This window comes from Mesoplodon densirostris, chromosome 5, assembly GCF_025265405.1.
Source record: "Mesoplodon densirostris isolate mMesDen1 chromosome 5, mMesDen1 primary haplotype, whole genome shotgun sequence".
NCBI classification, from domain to species: Eukaryota; Metazoa; Chordata; class Mammalia; order Artiodactyla; family Ziphiidae; genus Mesoplodon; species Mesoplodon densirostris.
The window spans coordinates 128341375-128358332 of NC_082665.1; the positions used below are offsets into that span (position 1 = coordinate 128341375).

Here is a 16958-nt window from a genome sequence, read left to right on the forward strand (position 1 = left end):
TAGGGAAACACTAGGGCTGGAAGATGCTTCTGTTGGAAATGGTTAGTGACTGAAAGAGGAAAAAGGTGAGGAAAGAAGAGGTAGTTCTACCCATGCTAAACATCTGAAGTTTACATGGACCAAAACAATTTATTCTGCACTCCCAGTTTATACCACCACTGCTATAAGCCCCTAATTGCTGCAATTCTTCAAACGCTCCCAAATATATACCCCCATATACACACAGAGAATCACAAATTGAAATCTCTTCTATCTCAAATAAATTCTGTCCTCTAACTAAATGGCATGCATTTAATTCATCCTTTTTTCTCTTCAAGTTTCCCTTAATGGTCATTTCATCTAATTGTCATGGATAACAGTGGTCATGAAGAACTAGAGTACACTTTTCTTGGGCAGAGTGGCACGGTCTCCTGACAGGGGTCAACCTAGATTATCAACCTAAGTTTGTAAAACCTCACCATTATCCCAGTAAAGAGGGGTTTCTTCAGGACACAGATTGCATAAAGAAATCTCTTTGTTGAAAAAGATGTTGTTCTTTAATGGAATTAATATTATGTCCAGGTGAAACAAGTAGTTAATGACTAGAAATCTATCCCTTTTGGAATAATCAATGTGTTTTCTTTTCAGGGAGAAAAAAAATCAGTAACCAAAGCCAGAGACCTACTCAAAATTTGAACATAGTATGTCAGCATTTGTTACTTTTCCCCATATTTTTATCCCTCAGTGATAAAAAAAAAAAAAAACTTAGAAGACTCAAACAAGAACAAAAATAACTTATTACATAATGTTGGGCAATTTAACATCAGCATTTTTTTATTTTCTCCCCTTGGCCGAACCTTCTAAAGGGTATGGTTGATAAGAGAGAAGTATGAGCAAAGCAATATTCCTTATTGCATGTCATATACTAATATAGATATGATATCATCAAGAAAGCAGTTTTCATTGTTAAATAAAATTATCTCAAAAGGGAATACTAAGAATCCACAAATGTACTGACAAATTCTAATTAGTTATTGACATCCTACAAAAGCATGAATAGTACTTGGAGATTAAAAGATAAGACAAAATTATATGTAAATGAAAAATGTACATATATTTTATGTGTATATATATATATATATATATATATATATATATATATATATATATATATATATATATATATATATCAAGGCTTGAAGTACCAGAAAATTCTATGAAGCTATTTTGTTTTTATTAACTACCAGCATTGCAGGAGAAGGAACATCTTGTAAATAGAAAATCTACTGACACTTTTAACCTCATCTGGGATAATCAATGGAAAGAGAAAAGAGAATAGATCAGTGAAAGCTAGAAAGTAAAATTTTATTTAGCTTCTCTGTTAAATAAAAGAAAATGTAATGCTAAGAGGAAAAGATAAGGGCAACAATACTAGATTTATGTGCTACAGAACAATGAGCACTAAAAGAGTCTAGAATACTCTTAAGATAAAACAGAATTATTTGATAGCAGTTTCAGCCCAATAAAACTAGAAAACCAGGCTTAATAAAATAACTCAAATATGACAAAGAGAGTGTGTATAAAGTAAAGCTGCCACAATAGGTCAACTTGTTACTCGATACTTCAACAAGCATTAATCGGAGCTTAACCATGGTGAGCACTGAAATTGAATTAAATTAGTTGTCCATAGAAGCTTTAAATACCCTGAAAGTTGTACCCTTTGTAATACGTATTCCAAAATACTCTTATGAATCAAAGAAGCATTTTTACTCTTACAAATTTCTGTCTTCTGATAAAACCCCTTGTGATATTTCATTTTAACATTTCATTTTATACTTCATGATAATATTAAGGTTTTTCCACTATAGAATATATCACATAGTCGGAAAGCAAAATGACAGATGTGAGTACAATCCGAACATTCAGCTAGAAATCTCAACTGCATTATTAATTTCTTTACAGTAATATAAAAACATGCAGTCATAAAAAGTTGATCATCTATAAACACTATTAGGCTATAATGCATGTACTATTGTACATATATTGTTTATTTATATTTATTTGCATACCTCGTAGAATGGTGACAAAAAGATTAGAAGTAATTACCCTTGTAGGATTCTTGGTGATTTTTGTTTTACTTTTGTACATTTCTGTACAGCTCAGACAGGACAACATTATTATCATCAGAGAATAATCATTATTTGCAAAACTTACATTCCTCATAAATATAAAAATAAAGACTTTTTCCAAAGAGAAAGTTAGTAAGTCATGCAGTTTGTACTGGAATTTCTTTGGTTTATAGTTTTCATGAAAGGGTAAAGGATGGAATCTCTGGAATATGATAAATTCTACACATTTAAGCAACTTTTAATTATGGAATACACTGCTGCCACTTCTGTGTCTCACCTCATCTTCAAAAAGTGCACTAACATAAACATAAATGTATTTCTGGAATAACAGAAAATACAGTGATAAATTACACTGCACAAAATGTCCTCAGCAGTTATGTTGGTAAAGAAAATTTAAGGAAACATCCGTTTTATTGTAATAATATAAGTTAAGTACTTTAAAAATGACATAAAGTCAATCGCATAAGAAAATACCCAAATAAATGGCATAATTTTGTTGACAGTAGAATGTAACTCTGCCCTGGAGATAAGTGTTATTGCTGCTAATGTAGACATGGGAAACTTTACAAATACAAAGAGTTACTATTTGGCAAGTATCTTAGTCCCTCTGATTCTTGGCTAATTTATTTGTGAAATAGATGCAGTAACAGTTGCTTTGCAGAATCATTGATTGGGATTCAATAAATGATGTATATAAAATACCCGGAACAATAAATACTAGTTCACTTTTTGTTCCCTTGGCATTTTTGATGATAAAGCTTAAATATAGGCATTAAATGGAAACTACATATGGGGGAAAGTATTAAATGTTGTTGCTTTTGCACAATGAAATATATTATGCATATTACTTATGAATATATAGGAAGTATTGGTGATGTCTTAGGTGGATTCCCAGCAGGCAGACTCTAAGAGAAAGATTTTGGGGGCAAGTGGTGGATTAGGGATCAGGAACTGAGTGAGAGGCAGGAGGAAAGTGAACCTGGTGGAGGGTGGGCTGGACTTGATAGAATTGCAACTCTGGCTTCAGCAAATCTGAAGCTGGAACGGCCTTTTGAGGCAAGAAGCTGGGAGGTTTTGCTCCAGTAAGGGAGGAAATTCAGGAGGAATTCAGCAGGCAACACTCCCTATTGGCAGGAAGGACCTGGGCGTCTCGGGACAGCACACATGCAGGTGGTGGACATGTGTCCTAGGTAAATTTGCCTCTGCCAAGAGGGCAGCAACTGTCAAAAACTGAAGTTAAGTCTCACCTGTGGGAACCATGGCCTCCTAATTAACTAGCACACATGACATATTTTTTCACTGTGATCTTCAGAAGATCATTTTCCCTGGATGACATGAGAAACGACATGAGAAATGCCACATTTTGCTCAGAAATACAGAAACCATATTTTTGATAGGGTGGTGTCTCTCTTGTTCATTCTTATTCTCATATATTAGGATACGCCCCTAGGCATGTAATTATACAATGTTCTACAGTCATTCAGGACTGAAGTGATATTTTTTCCCATGTAGACAATCTCGAGGAATAATAATAAGAATTAGTTTCATTTCTATTATTTATGTTATTTGTATTCCTCAAAACAAGTTATGTATAAGGTTGGAAGAATCCAGGTAAATATCTCTAGTATCTTATTCCTTTTTTGACACTACTATATATATTTCCCATTTGAAATCTAAACTGAGGTGGTTTTCTAAAGGTAGAAGAAGTCCACAGAAGTCATATGTGTGTGTGTGCATCTTCAAGGAGAAGGCTATCTCCTTCTCTGTCCCATTTCATTCTCTAGATAAACTAAAAATGATATTGCTCTCAACTAAAAACTTATAGAATCCATTATTCTTGAGAATTCCTGACTTTAGCTTGGTCTCTGTGTAGGTAAAGGAACGACAATTAATAAGTACATAAGGCTCAGAATTGGGCTCCTTTTTTTCCCCAACAGGTCTGAAAAAGTACATTTTTAGAGTGAGGAGATGGAGGGATATTTAAAAGAAATAATATGTTGCTATATTAATGTAAAGTAACAACTAACTCAGTTGTGAGTGGATTGTTTATAGTTAGATCCACCTGTAGTTAGTGGTGAGGGCTCCTCTGAAGTATGATTTCAGGTCAAACTAATATGACCTAAACCAAATGCTTCTGTTAATTCATAATCATTTTTTTAAATAAATTTATTTATTTTATTTATTTATTTTTGGCTGCGTTGGGTCTTCATTGCTGCGTGTGGGCTTTCTCTAGTTGTGCCAAGTGGGGGCTACTCTTTGCTGTGGTGTGTGGGTTTCTCATTGCAGTGGCTTCTCTTGTTGCGGAGCACAGGCTCTAGGCACATGGGCTTCAGTAGTTGTGGCGCACGGGCTTAGCTGCTCCGTGGCATATGGGATCTTCTCAGACCAGGGCTCAAACCCATGTCCCCTGCATTGGCAGGTGGATTCTTTTTTTTTTTTTTCTATTTTTTTTTTTTTTTTTTTGCGGTGTGTGGGCCTCTCACTGTTGTGGCCTCTCCCGTTGTGGAGCACAGGCTCCGGATGCACAGGCCCAGCGGCCATGGCTCACGGGCCCAGCCGCTCCGCGGCATATGGGATCCTCCCAGACTGGGGCACGAACCCGTATCCCCTGCATCGGCAGGCGGACTCTCAACCACTGTGCCACCAGGGAGGCCCGGCAGGTGGATTCTTAATCACTGTGCCACCAGGGAAGCCCTCATTTTTAATTACTTTTATTAATTTAATGCTAGTTATAACCTTGAAAAGATAACATGTGTCAAAAATGTAGCAATAAAATTTGTTAAGCACCATATTGATCAATGCATTGTTGGGAATCTGATAGAATTTTATTTTTTATATTCTCTTAAAATAATTTTTCTCCTTGAATAAAGAAAGGCACAGTTTCTACCAAATATTAATTTTGGGGAGACAGTATACTTTAGAATACACCTATTTAATGAATAAGACCTGAGTTTGATTTCTAGTTTGACCATTTAACAGTTGGGTGACCTTTAGTACAGGATTCAATTGACATTATCCTCAATTTCCACATCTGTAAGAGGAAGATAATGGAAATATCTCTCTAGTTTTGAGGAAAAAATAAATAAGAAAAGGTACATAAAGCCTTTAGTATAATGCTAGCCCACAATATGTGCACTGATATAATTATTTTAAAATATTTGATTTGAGGAAACTCATTCCTAGTATTATGATTTGAAAGTGGTTGACCATCCTAAATTTCATCTGAGACTAGCTCTGATATGAATTTCTAAACCAGGCATGTCTCTTGAGTTTCTTTCTATGACATAATTTATTGCTTCTCTGAAGAGGTTTGTAAATATCAAGGTAAGTGAAATAAAACACCAAAGCTAACACCATTAGCACCACTGAAACTGAGCAGTACCCTGTAGGGCTCCTGGGCACAAAAGCCTTTCTGTGTCCCTCATATCTTGATTACAGAAAATAGGCTTCATTCAGCCTCCATGACCTTCCCTGAGTTCCAAACAAGCAGGTTCAAACAGTTGCTAATCAGGGAAGGGAGGGGATGAAGAGACAAGGGAGGAGCAGTCAAGAAACAACAGTGCAGCCTTGGGGCAGGGTCCTGGTTCCTCCTCAAGGGATACACGTAACAATATCTTTGAGCTGTTTTGCAGATACTGAAATCCCCAACAGGTGAGAGAAGTTAACTGTATGCTGCCCACAAGCACATAGACCCCAGACAGTTGGAACCAGAAGGTTGACGATGCCGACTCCCGCTTACCTCCCCACCAAACCAATCAGAAGAATGTCCACAAGCTGACCACGCACTGCTCCTAAGACTCCTCACGACCCTCTCCAGGGCGGGGCACACAGTCTTGAGGACATTAGCCCATTGTGTCCCCCTTCTCCTGGCAAAGAAATAAAGCTATTCTTTCCTACTTCACCCAAAACTGTCTCTGAGATTTAATTCAGTGTCAGGGAAAGAGGCCAGATTCTGCTTCCCCACCAACACCAACTTAAAGAAAAACAACTTGAAATTGAATCTTGCTGTACTTAAGATGATTTTACTTAAATATCAATGACAGGGAAAAGATTTTCCTTAGGAGATTCAAAATAGAGACTGTGAAATCCATATTTTTAAACATGATTTAATAAGTACATTTGCCTCACTAGTTCATCTTGGGTCTACGGAATTTAGTAGTTCTTATTTACTTTCTGATGACTATCTTTATTTTTTACATCGTTTTGACTGATAAGATCCATGATTAACTATTTGACATACAAAAGAGAAACAAGGAGTCCTTTCTGTTAGAATATTCCAGTTCATCCATAGTAAAAACTACAAAGCAAGGTAGAAATAATTTCCTTGAAGCAAACTACGAAGTTATATTTGTTTTTGATCTCAAATACTGGAACAGGTCAAAATTTAGTCTCATTTTTAAATGTCATTAAAATTTAGATAAAATATACCTTATTGATGAAACATGAAACATCCAACCAGACCACAATATTGTAACTCTTTGGAGTTGCTATTGTTTCAGCTCCCCTATGTCCTGCAGCAGAAGTCCACCCTTCCCTCCCTCACCACTCTATGCTTTTTCTAATAATCTTCCATTCTTTTCCAAAAGTATATGTGTGCTATTTTAAAAATCTGCTTACTCCTAAATTCAGCTTATACTTTTAAAAAGCAGTCTAAAGTGATTAAGCAAACCATGAATTTTCACCAGCAAATTTAAACAAGCTGTACATACTAATAGATCATATTTTATTGGTTAAAACACCTACCTGAAAAGATAAGTATTTTTTAAATCAATTGCAGTCTTACTAACCAATTGAAGCCCCAACATGCACGAAACAAACATAAAAAGCATTGTTTTATATAAAATGTAAAAGAATGTCCATTTCCAAATAACTATATTAAAGTCAAACATCAAGAAAGCCTAATGTCAACTTTTTCAAATTATCATAAATGTCCTGGTGGGTCATGATCACAATCCTAATAAATTTAAGCCTAGACAACAAATAAATTTCCCTTTCTCTCTCAAAAAGCTGTGAGATATTCTTTATTTTAACCTACTAAGCTCTTATTTAATGTTTTTCCTGGTTTTAAAAATATAGATTACTCTATTCTTTTATTTCCCCATCTGCAGGTACACAAATAACTTGATGATATAAAACTGAGAATATATCTTTAGAAAGACTTACCATTGTCATTTTTCACCATGCCATTGCTGAGTTGTTTTAATCTTTTTTGATGTGATTTGCCATTGTAGTGGATTTGGGCTTGAGCGGCTGAATTCAGCTGAATGTTACACACGTTGCACAAAGTGAAATTGTTATGTTTCTTTTCTCTTTCTGGTTTTTCTTCAAAGTCATCAGGTAAAAACTCAGCTTCATTCTCTCCATCTTGTGCACATGCAGAAGCTAGGGGGGCAAAGAAAGTTATGAACAAGCCAATCAAAATTCCTGGATTCCTATGAACATTTGGGTTGTACCCTTTTGAATTGGAGTTTTCATCTTTTCTGGATATATGCCCAGAAATGGGATTGCTAGATTATATGGTAACTTTATTTTCTTGTTTTTAAAGGAACCTCCATACTCTTCTCCTTAGCAGCTGCACTAATTTACACTTCCACCAACAGTGTAGGAGCACTAAATACACACACACACACACACAATGGAATAATATTCAGCCATAAAAAGTGATAAAATACTGCCATTTGCAGCAACATGGCTGGACCTACAGATTATCATACTAAGTGAAGTAAGCCAGAGAAAGACAAATATCATACGATATCAGTTATAAATGAAATCTAAAAAAAAAGATACAAATGAACTTATTTACAAAACAGAAATAAACTCACAGACATAGAAAATAATCTTATGGTTACCAAAAGGGAAAGGAGGGGGAGGGATAAATTAGGAGTTTGGGATTAACAGATACACACTACTCTATATAAAATAAACAACAAGGTCCTACTGTATAGCACAGGAAAGTATATTAAATATCTTGTGATAAACTATAACAGAAAAGAATCAGAAAAAGAACACACACACACACACACACACACACACATATATATATATACATATATATGTTATATATATCTGAATCACTTTGCTGTACACCTGAAATTAATACAACATTGTAAATCAACTGTACTTCAATAGAAAAAAATTAATAAATACAAATAAAAATTAAAAATAAATGAAAAGATTCCTTATGAAATCGAGCAGCAAATAAGCATTGTCTAGACACTTAGAATTCAAAATTTCCACTTTGTCCCATTTTAATAGGTTGCTTTCACACTATACATTCATCTTTATATCTTTCTTGGGATACAAATGGCAAATGTTTCACTTTGCTTCTTCTATGTCAAACACTGTGTTAAATGACAAATGGCTAACATGCATTATCTCATTTAGCCATCATAACGGTGGAAAAGGAAACAATGAATAAACTATAGTTTTTCCTGTTTCATAACTAAAGAAACTAGGGTTTAGAGTGTTTAAATAACTCACCTAGGGTCACACACCTAATAAGTGGTACCTTTGGCATCAACATTCGGTTTTATTTATCTTCCTATCACAAGCTTTTAATTATCATGCTCTTTACTAAGTATTAATGTATTAGATATTTCCCTTTTGATTTCAACAACTAAATAAAATTATCTTATTTTCATATTTCTTATCAATTAAGTAAAATCACTTACATTTGTATGGACACATCCTACACATATAAAAAAGCTAAAATCATTCCAGTACCTAAAAATGTATGTTTTGTACCTCAAATACATAAGAGGTTCTGAATATCCAAGATACCTTCATACTCAGGGTGCAAGGAAAGTGTGACAGATATAAGGATTATTTGGGAATACATTATTTTTGGATAAATATAAGCTTTGTATGCTCAAATCTAAGAGAAATTGGCAACTGACAATTGCAGAATCTCTGACCTTGAGATGGTAATAATTAAAGCAACCATTGTAATACATATTTTACTGTTTATTTATAAATCACTTAAAAGAATACTGACTCCTTTCTAAGATTTTTCTGTGCTTTTACTAACAGGACTCTGCATAACTTTTACAGTCTAGATATGATTTTCCATTCCAATTTTCCAGATTCTTCAAAGATCTTTTCATAGTCTTTGGAAATATTAGCAGAGGAGAACAATTATTATTTTAACGTGCATTTATTAACTGCCTACTGGGTGGCAGGCCCTCTCCTTGATACTGGAGAAAAACTGATGAGCAAGACAAGAGTGATCCTGCCGTTACAAAACTTACTGAATGACGGGAAGAACATGGGCTTTGGTATCAGGCAAACGAGATAACAAATGCCAAAATAATTTTGACAATGTATAAGGAGTAGTTTGTCAGTAAATGATGAAAGAAAATCTAACTACTGACTCAAGCTAAACACCTAATACTTGAATCTCTTAATGGATATTGAAGCATCCAATTTTTAAAGAGAGTAAAAGCCTTTAAGTATATAATTCATGCTTTTTGGTGGACTAATTTATTTAAAATACACTAACTGCTTTTTAAAAAGGAAACTTTATCTTTCTTACTCAGGTGGCCGCTATTAGAATAATATTAAATACACAATTTGAGTGGTCATATTTAAAAGAAAATTTACGGACTTCCCTGGTAGTGCATTGGTTGAGAATCTCCTTCCAGTTCAGGGGACATGGGTTTGACCCGTGGTCCGGGAAGATCCCACATGCCGCGGAGCAACTAAGCCTGTGTGCCACAACTACTGAGTCTGTGCTCTAGAGCCCATGAGCCACAACTACTGAGCCTGCGAGCCACAACTACGGAAGCCCACGCGCTTAGAGCCCGTGCTCCACAACAAGAGAAGCCACTGCAACGAGAAGCCCATGCACCACAACAAGGAGTAGCCCCCGCTCGCCACAACTAGAGAAAGCCGGCATGCAGCAGTGAAGACCCAACACAGCCAAAAAGAAAGAAAGAAAGAAAGAAAGAAAGAAAGAAAGAAAGAAAGAAAGAAAGAAAGAAAAAAAAGAAAATTTAGAGGCTTTGTAAAATTATCACATAATTTTAGTTAAAGGAAAGTATATAACTATATTTATTAGCTTTTTTATTTCATATAAATAAAGCAATTTAGGTATTTACTACAGGTTGTATTCAGAATGTTTCAAAACTTCTTTTTTTCAGAGTTAATTTGTATTTTTAAAATCTTTTATCTCAAATATCATTAAGTAATGAAAATGATTAAATGAAGGTGCATTTAATCACTGTGATGTTCTATAGGCAATAAAAACAGATAGGGAAAATTACATAACATGAGAAATTATTTCTATACAAGTGAAAAACAAACACAAGATGTAAATTTACATATAATATGTTTACAACTATGTAAAACACAAGTAAGACTTAGGAAAAATATCAGTAGTCATTGATTTTGAATGATGAGATTAGAGTTGGCTTTTTTCCCCTTCATTTTTTCCATCTTTTCAAAATTGTACCTAATGACCACTTATTACATTTATTATGAAAAAATAAATCAATATATTTGAAAGAAATAAGCCCAAAAAAAGAGCTTGTACTAACCTACTGAATGAAGGGTTTATGTTTATCAGAACTAGGGCAAACTACACAGACAATCCCAGTACACGAGTCCTTGTGACACAACATTTTTGAAAAATATATGCATATGTTTGGAGAGAAATAGTTTCTTCTTTGATTATTTCCATCTTGACCTATAAAATAAGAATGTTGGCCAACGATTTAGCAGGGAAGATGCTGGAGAAGAAATTTCCTTTCAAGGCTATGAGATTTATTTGCTTACATGTGAGGAGTTCCCTTATCACAAAAGAAAGTGAAAACTGTACCATCTGAGTCAAAATTAATATTGCACTGGGAGGGGGAGGGGCAAGGATAAAAACTCTTAAAGGAAAAAGGGAATTTCAAATTAACTCTTGTAGCTGGGGTGTGACATCATAAAACATGTACAGATTTTGAAAGAAAACTGCCGTTATTTCAAATGGTACTCTCTGAAATAAGAAGCAATATGAATGAGTAATTTTTACTATTTTACTCCTAATATGGTAAAAGTATCATTTAAATGCTGGAAGGGAAATTTTGCTCATTTAAGATGCACTGAGAAAAACTTTAGTGGTCACCATCCACAGGCTCTTGGCAACTGGATTGAAACCCAAAATATTTTATCAATTATCTTTTTCTTTTTTCCCCACCTTACCTCCATGTCCAGAACCACTAAAATGCCATGAAAGTCTGTTGCTTCACACAACAATGTGGATCCACACTGCATCATGTAAAAGGTTTAAAGACTAGGATTACCACAGGAATGATTACTGAAGGAATCAGGTATTTGTCTGTATATATTTTTTTAATTTTATAGATGTGGAGCTGAATTTGCTCCTACAGATTTATAGAAATAATTAAAAGGTGTCATACGTCAAGAACTTATCTTTGATAATTCATATTAAACACTGTACCTCAGCATAACTTGAGAAAAATAAAACTGGAAACAATATTTTCTTTCCCTAGGAGGCAACATGCTTGTTGAATTTGATTTCTAGTGCATTGTTTTGACCCACTTTAGAGCCTTCTGATATAAAAACTGAAACATCATCACTTGTACCAAAGCACCAGATTTTGGTATGAAGATTGTCCTAAAGAGTGCTGATCTTCAAGTCCATTCTCTATGCCTACCTCTTTATTCCTGCCCTGCAACTAGGTTTATCAGTACCAATTTTTTTTTTTTCAGTACGCGGGCCTCTCATTGTTGTGGCCTCTCCCATGGCAAAGCACAGGCTCCAGACGCGCAGGCTCAGCCGTCATGGCTCACGGGCCCAGCCGCTCCATGGCATGTGGGATCTTCCCGGACCGGGGCATGACCCCGCGTCCCCTGCATCGGCAGGTGGACTCTCAGACACTGCGCCACCAGGGAAGCCCTATCAGTACCATTTTTTAATTTTTTTATTTAGATTCCATATATATATGCATTAGCATACGGTATTCGTTTTTCTCTTTCTGACTTACTTCACTCTGTATGACAGACTCTAGGTCCATCCACCTCACTACAAATAACTAAATTTCGTTCCTTTTTATGGCTGAGTAAATATTCCACTGTATATATATATGTCACATCTTCTTTATCCATTCATCTGTCAATGGATATTTAGGTTGGTTCCATGTCCTGGCTATTGTAAATAGTGCTGCAATGGGGTGGGAAGGGGAGGCTGGGGCGAAGTGAGAGTAGCATCGACATATATACACTACTGAATATAAAATAGACAGCTACTGAGAAGCAGCCACATAGCACAGGGAGATCAGCTCAGTGCTTTGCGATAACCTAGAGGGATGGGTTAGGAAGGGAAGCTCAAGAGGGAGAGGATATGGGGATATATATATATATACATATAACCGATTCACTGTGTTGTACAGCAGAAACTAACACATCATTGTAGAGCAATTAAACTCCAATAAAGATGAAAAAAGAAAATGAAAAAGTGCTGATATTCTCTTTCCCACCTCATCCCAGGGTAAAAGGTTGTACCCCTGGTGAACCCTAAGTTTGGTGTAACCCAACTGATTAATAATTAAAAGCTGGGGAAAAGACACAGGAGTGAACTGAAGGAGCTCACCATCAGCACAGCTAAATAACTAAATATATTATTGGATTATAACCCAAAATATAAAATATATATCGGTGAGTACATACTGATTAAAAAAAATTAAATGGGGCAGAAGATACAAACCTCCCATATAGGAGTATCCCAAATCATTAAATAGATGCTCCTTCCTCAAGGAGGGATGGAGCATGACTCCCTATTCCTTAAGTGTAGGCTACATGTCTAGTGACTTGCTTCCAAATAGCACAGTATGGAAGGAGAAGAAAAAGTCACTCTGCAATGGAGAAACCTGACAAACATGGCCTAAGTTGTGTAACTAAAGCTAGCAACAGTGATACATCATGTTAATGACCTGTATCCTTGATATGATGTGTGGAGAATGGTATTTCACCTCTGTAGTCTTCCTCAGAAAAATACAGAACCCAAGTCAAGCCGTGAGAAAAACATCAGACAAACCCAAAACGTGGGACATTCTACAAAAGATCTGACCATTTCTCCTGGAAACCGTCAAGGTCATCAAAAACAAGGAAAGTCAGAAATTATCACAGCCCAGAGGAGCCTAAGGAAATATTAAGACTAAATAAAAGGTGGTGTCCTACACAGAAACAAGCATATGCTTACCAAAGGGGAAAGGGGAGGAGGGAAAAATTAGGAGCTTGGCATTAAAATATACACACTATTATATATAAAATGGATAGCCAACAAGGGCATACTGTATAGCACAGGGAACTATACTCAGTATCTTATAATAACATAATGGAAAAGAATACAAAAAAGAATATGTATATGTATATATATTTTCCACATATAACTGAATCACTTTGCTGTACACCTGAAATTAACACATTGTAAATCAAATATATTTCAATAAAAATTAAAAAAAAACAACTCACTGCACAAACAGAAAATAATGTGGTGTCATAGATGGGATCCTGGAAAAGAACAAAAACATTGGAGTAAAAAACCCTAATAAAGTTCAAATAAAGTATAGAGTCCCAGTAACATTACTATTCTATTACTGGTCTGTTAGTTGTGACAAATGCACCAGACCAATCTGTCAACAGTAAAGAAAAGTAGGCAGGTGGGTTTTACAGAACTCTACTAACTTGGGAACTTTTCTGCAAATCTAAAACTATTCCAAAATAAAAAGTTTATTTAAATTGAAAAAAAAAGTTAGGGACTAGTTCAGGACCATTGTCTATCTCTTTCCTTGACCAATACAACGGAAATATCTTTGGAGCTTCTGTACTCTGGGAAAGAACTAAGACAGAAGCTTCTCTTCTCTTCATCCTTTGCTCATTCATCTCCACAACAGGAAAAGTAAAGTGCTACGGAGAGGGTGAGGGGAAGGACCACTGCCTTGCGTGGGGCCTGCCATCTTGACCCTGTACTTCAAACTGGCTTAAAACTACATTCTCTTATCTTCTCAAATACAACATAAATACAACATAAAGTGTCAAGGCTTCACAACCCTGGTTTCTCAAACTGCCCTGCACGTGACTTGGAGGTAAATTCAATGCAGAGAGGAAAGGGTTGGAAATCCAATATGGACCATGGCTTCAAGCCATTTTCTCTAAATCAACTTTGACAGCCAAATAACTAACCTGCCAACTCATTAACAAAGAATCTAACACACATCCACTGAGTCCTCGTGTGTAATACCGATCGGTTCCAATGAAGATGAAGGATGAGCCATTTTCACACACACACACACACACAGTGTTATCCAACCACTCTCCATATAATTAAGATTCATAAACCTCATTTTTGGTATTTCAACCCTATCACAACAATCAATATTAAAAATCAAAAGTGTTTAAAGGAGCGTATATTAACTGACAACCAGACCTAATTTTATTGAATGGAAAACTTTCCTTACAAATATTTTCAATGTTTTATTTCAATGTTAACAAGACAGGTTCCACGTTTTGCCCATGATTAGTTTTATCCCTTGTTCTTGGATTTGCTCCCTTGTCAAAATCTAAGATTTCCAAGAATCTTGAAGTTCTACAATAATTTGTACTGACAATGAAATGACAATAAATGACATCAGCCAACAGGCAGTTTAGAGCACAATAAACCATATTTTAAAAAGGATTTTACACATCACCTATAAAGGTATACAACTGTAAACAGCATAAGTAAACTAAACTAAAATATTCTTGTTTTTGTAATGCTTTCTCTTGCCATAGAATGTTTTTAAATGAGGAGGATAGGGACTTACAAGTGTAGAACACATTTAGCACAGGCTTGTTCCATAAATGGTGGTAGAACCAATACTAAACAAAAAATCCCTTAAAAATCTTGGTCTGCAAGTACATCTAACAGTCATTTTTCATCTAGATGAAAATAAAAATTTGAACTGTACATTTTTCTTGGTGATACAGTTGGAAAATGACTAGTTTAAGTAGATGACTACCAGCCATTTAGTAAAAAAAAAAAGAAATTATAAGTTCATATGATAAGATGTTTTAATCCTTTGAGTTTTAATAGTATTTATACAGAGGGTGGCAAGTGATAAATTTTGGCTATTTCTTTCAAAGTTAATTTCTTTCTTTAAAATTAATTAACTAATTTGGTTGTGCTGGGTATTAGTTGTGGCACACGGGCTCCTTAGTTGTAGCATGTGGGCTCCTTAGTTGCGTCATGTATGTGGGATCTAATTCCCTGACCAGGGATCCAACCCAGGCCCCCTACACTGGGAGCGCAGAGTCTTATCAACTGCGCCCCAGGGAAGTCCCTGAAGCCAATTTCTTTCAGAAAATAAAAGTCAAAGTCTAAATATCGCTCAAATGTATGACAACATTTGTCCTCAAAAATTCTCTCTCTGAAAAGCAGAATCTGCTAATATTGAATGCCTTATAGAGTCTAATATAAAGAGCTTTCTCAGTTAATTTATTATTAAAAAAAATGTCTGGGGAGGACACATCAATCTAGACCATTCCACTAAAGGGAAGTTGCAGTATGTATAATCTGTACAAATTCTTATAGAGTTTGTAGTTATCATGCAACTTTCCTCGACTGGCTCAATAAAAAAGAAAGTAGACAATGTAACAAAGATTTAGTCATTATTTATGAGAGTATGATCACACAATTGCAACTGTAAGATATTTTGGAGAAACCTTTCAAGGGTGACCTTAAAAATTAGAAAAAGGTTGTGGAGATCCTTAATAAGCATTTATGGAGTGAAACAGAAAAAAATATGTACTACTGGTACGTGATTTCATACTTCTAACTTGGAATAAAATTTCCAGAGACAACACCATAAATGGATTTCAAAAGCACTAATTTAATTTGAGATAACTTAGAAAAAAATGAGAAAACTACTAGGTATTTGAAAGGTGGTTCTAGTGGTGACAAAGACACTGTTGCCAAAGGTTCTTCCACAGAGTTTAAATAAACTTGGTGAATGAAATTAAGATCAAAAATAAAATGTTACAAGCCAATATTTTAAAATCTAATCCTCATTTTTCAAACTTATGGAAGAAAATTGGCCACTCTTTTGTCTTCTAGTTAGAAAAAATGAGGGATTAACTTTTATTCTATATTTCCTTATATTAGGATCTGCATGGTATAAATTATATCCATATATACAAATATATATATATATATATATATATATATATATATATGCCAAATACACTGTGAGAAATCAAATGAACTGTTTCATTAGTGAATTTTCCTCTATGTTTAAAACCAGTTTAGAGAAAAACTCATATTGTACTATAAGGTTAAATATTATATATTATATGGAATATTTAAGTTATACCATCTCACCTTTGAGTAAATTATAGATTGCGGCACTCTTATACATTTCACTTTTTAAAGCGTAAATAATCCATAATTAGCACTATAAAGTACCAACATAAGAAAAATTTTGCATTGATCTCATTCCCCACTAGAGTGCAGTATGAATTTAAAATTAAAACTACAGTATTACGAGAATCTCATAACACTAGGCATAAAAATAGCATTATTGTAATTTTGTAAATATCTGATGCATATATATATATATATATATATATACAATATTCAGCTTTAGTGGCATGTATATATAGTATAGCTAATGAATTCTGTGTTAATTCACTGAATACACCTACAAAAAAAGACAAGATAAATTGGAGGAAAGTCACAGAAAAGCTGACAAAGTATATCAATCATCCTATATTATCATAAGGTTTTATTAATAAGCAGCAATTGTTTCTTATATAGCCTCTTGACTTAAATATCACTTTGAAACTTTAAAAATGAGGATATTTAAGTTAGTA

General features: G+C 34.7%; 1 protein-coding gene across 1 annotated transcript in view; it reads right to left on the reverse strand.

The window, feature by feature from the left end:
• Positions 1 to 16958, reverse strand: part of ZNF385D (zinc finger protein 385D) — a 953368-nt gene that overhangs the window by 732229 nt on the left and 204181 nt on the right. The window contains exon 2 of the mRNA XM_060100174.1: positions 7272 to 7490. Coding sequence (XP_059956157.1) covers positions 7272 to 7490 — 219 coding nt within the window. The remainder of the gene's footprint in view (positions 1 to 7271; positions 7491 to 16958) is intronic.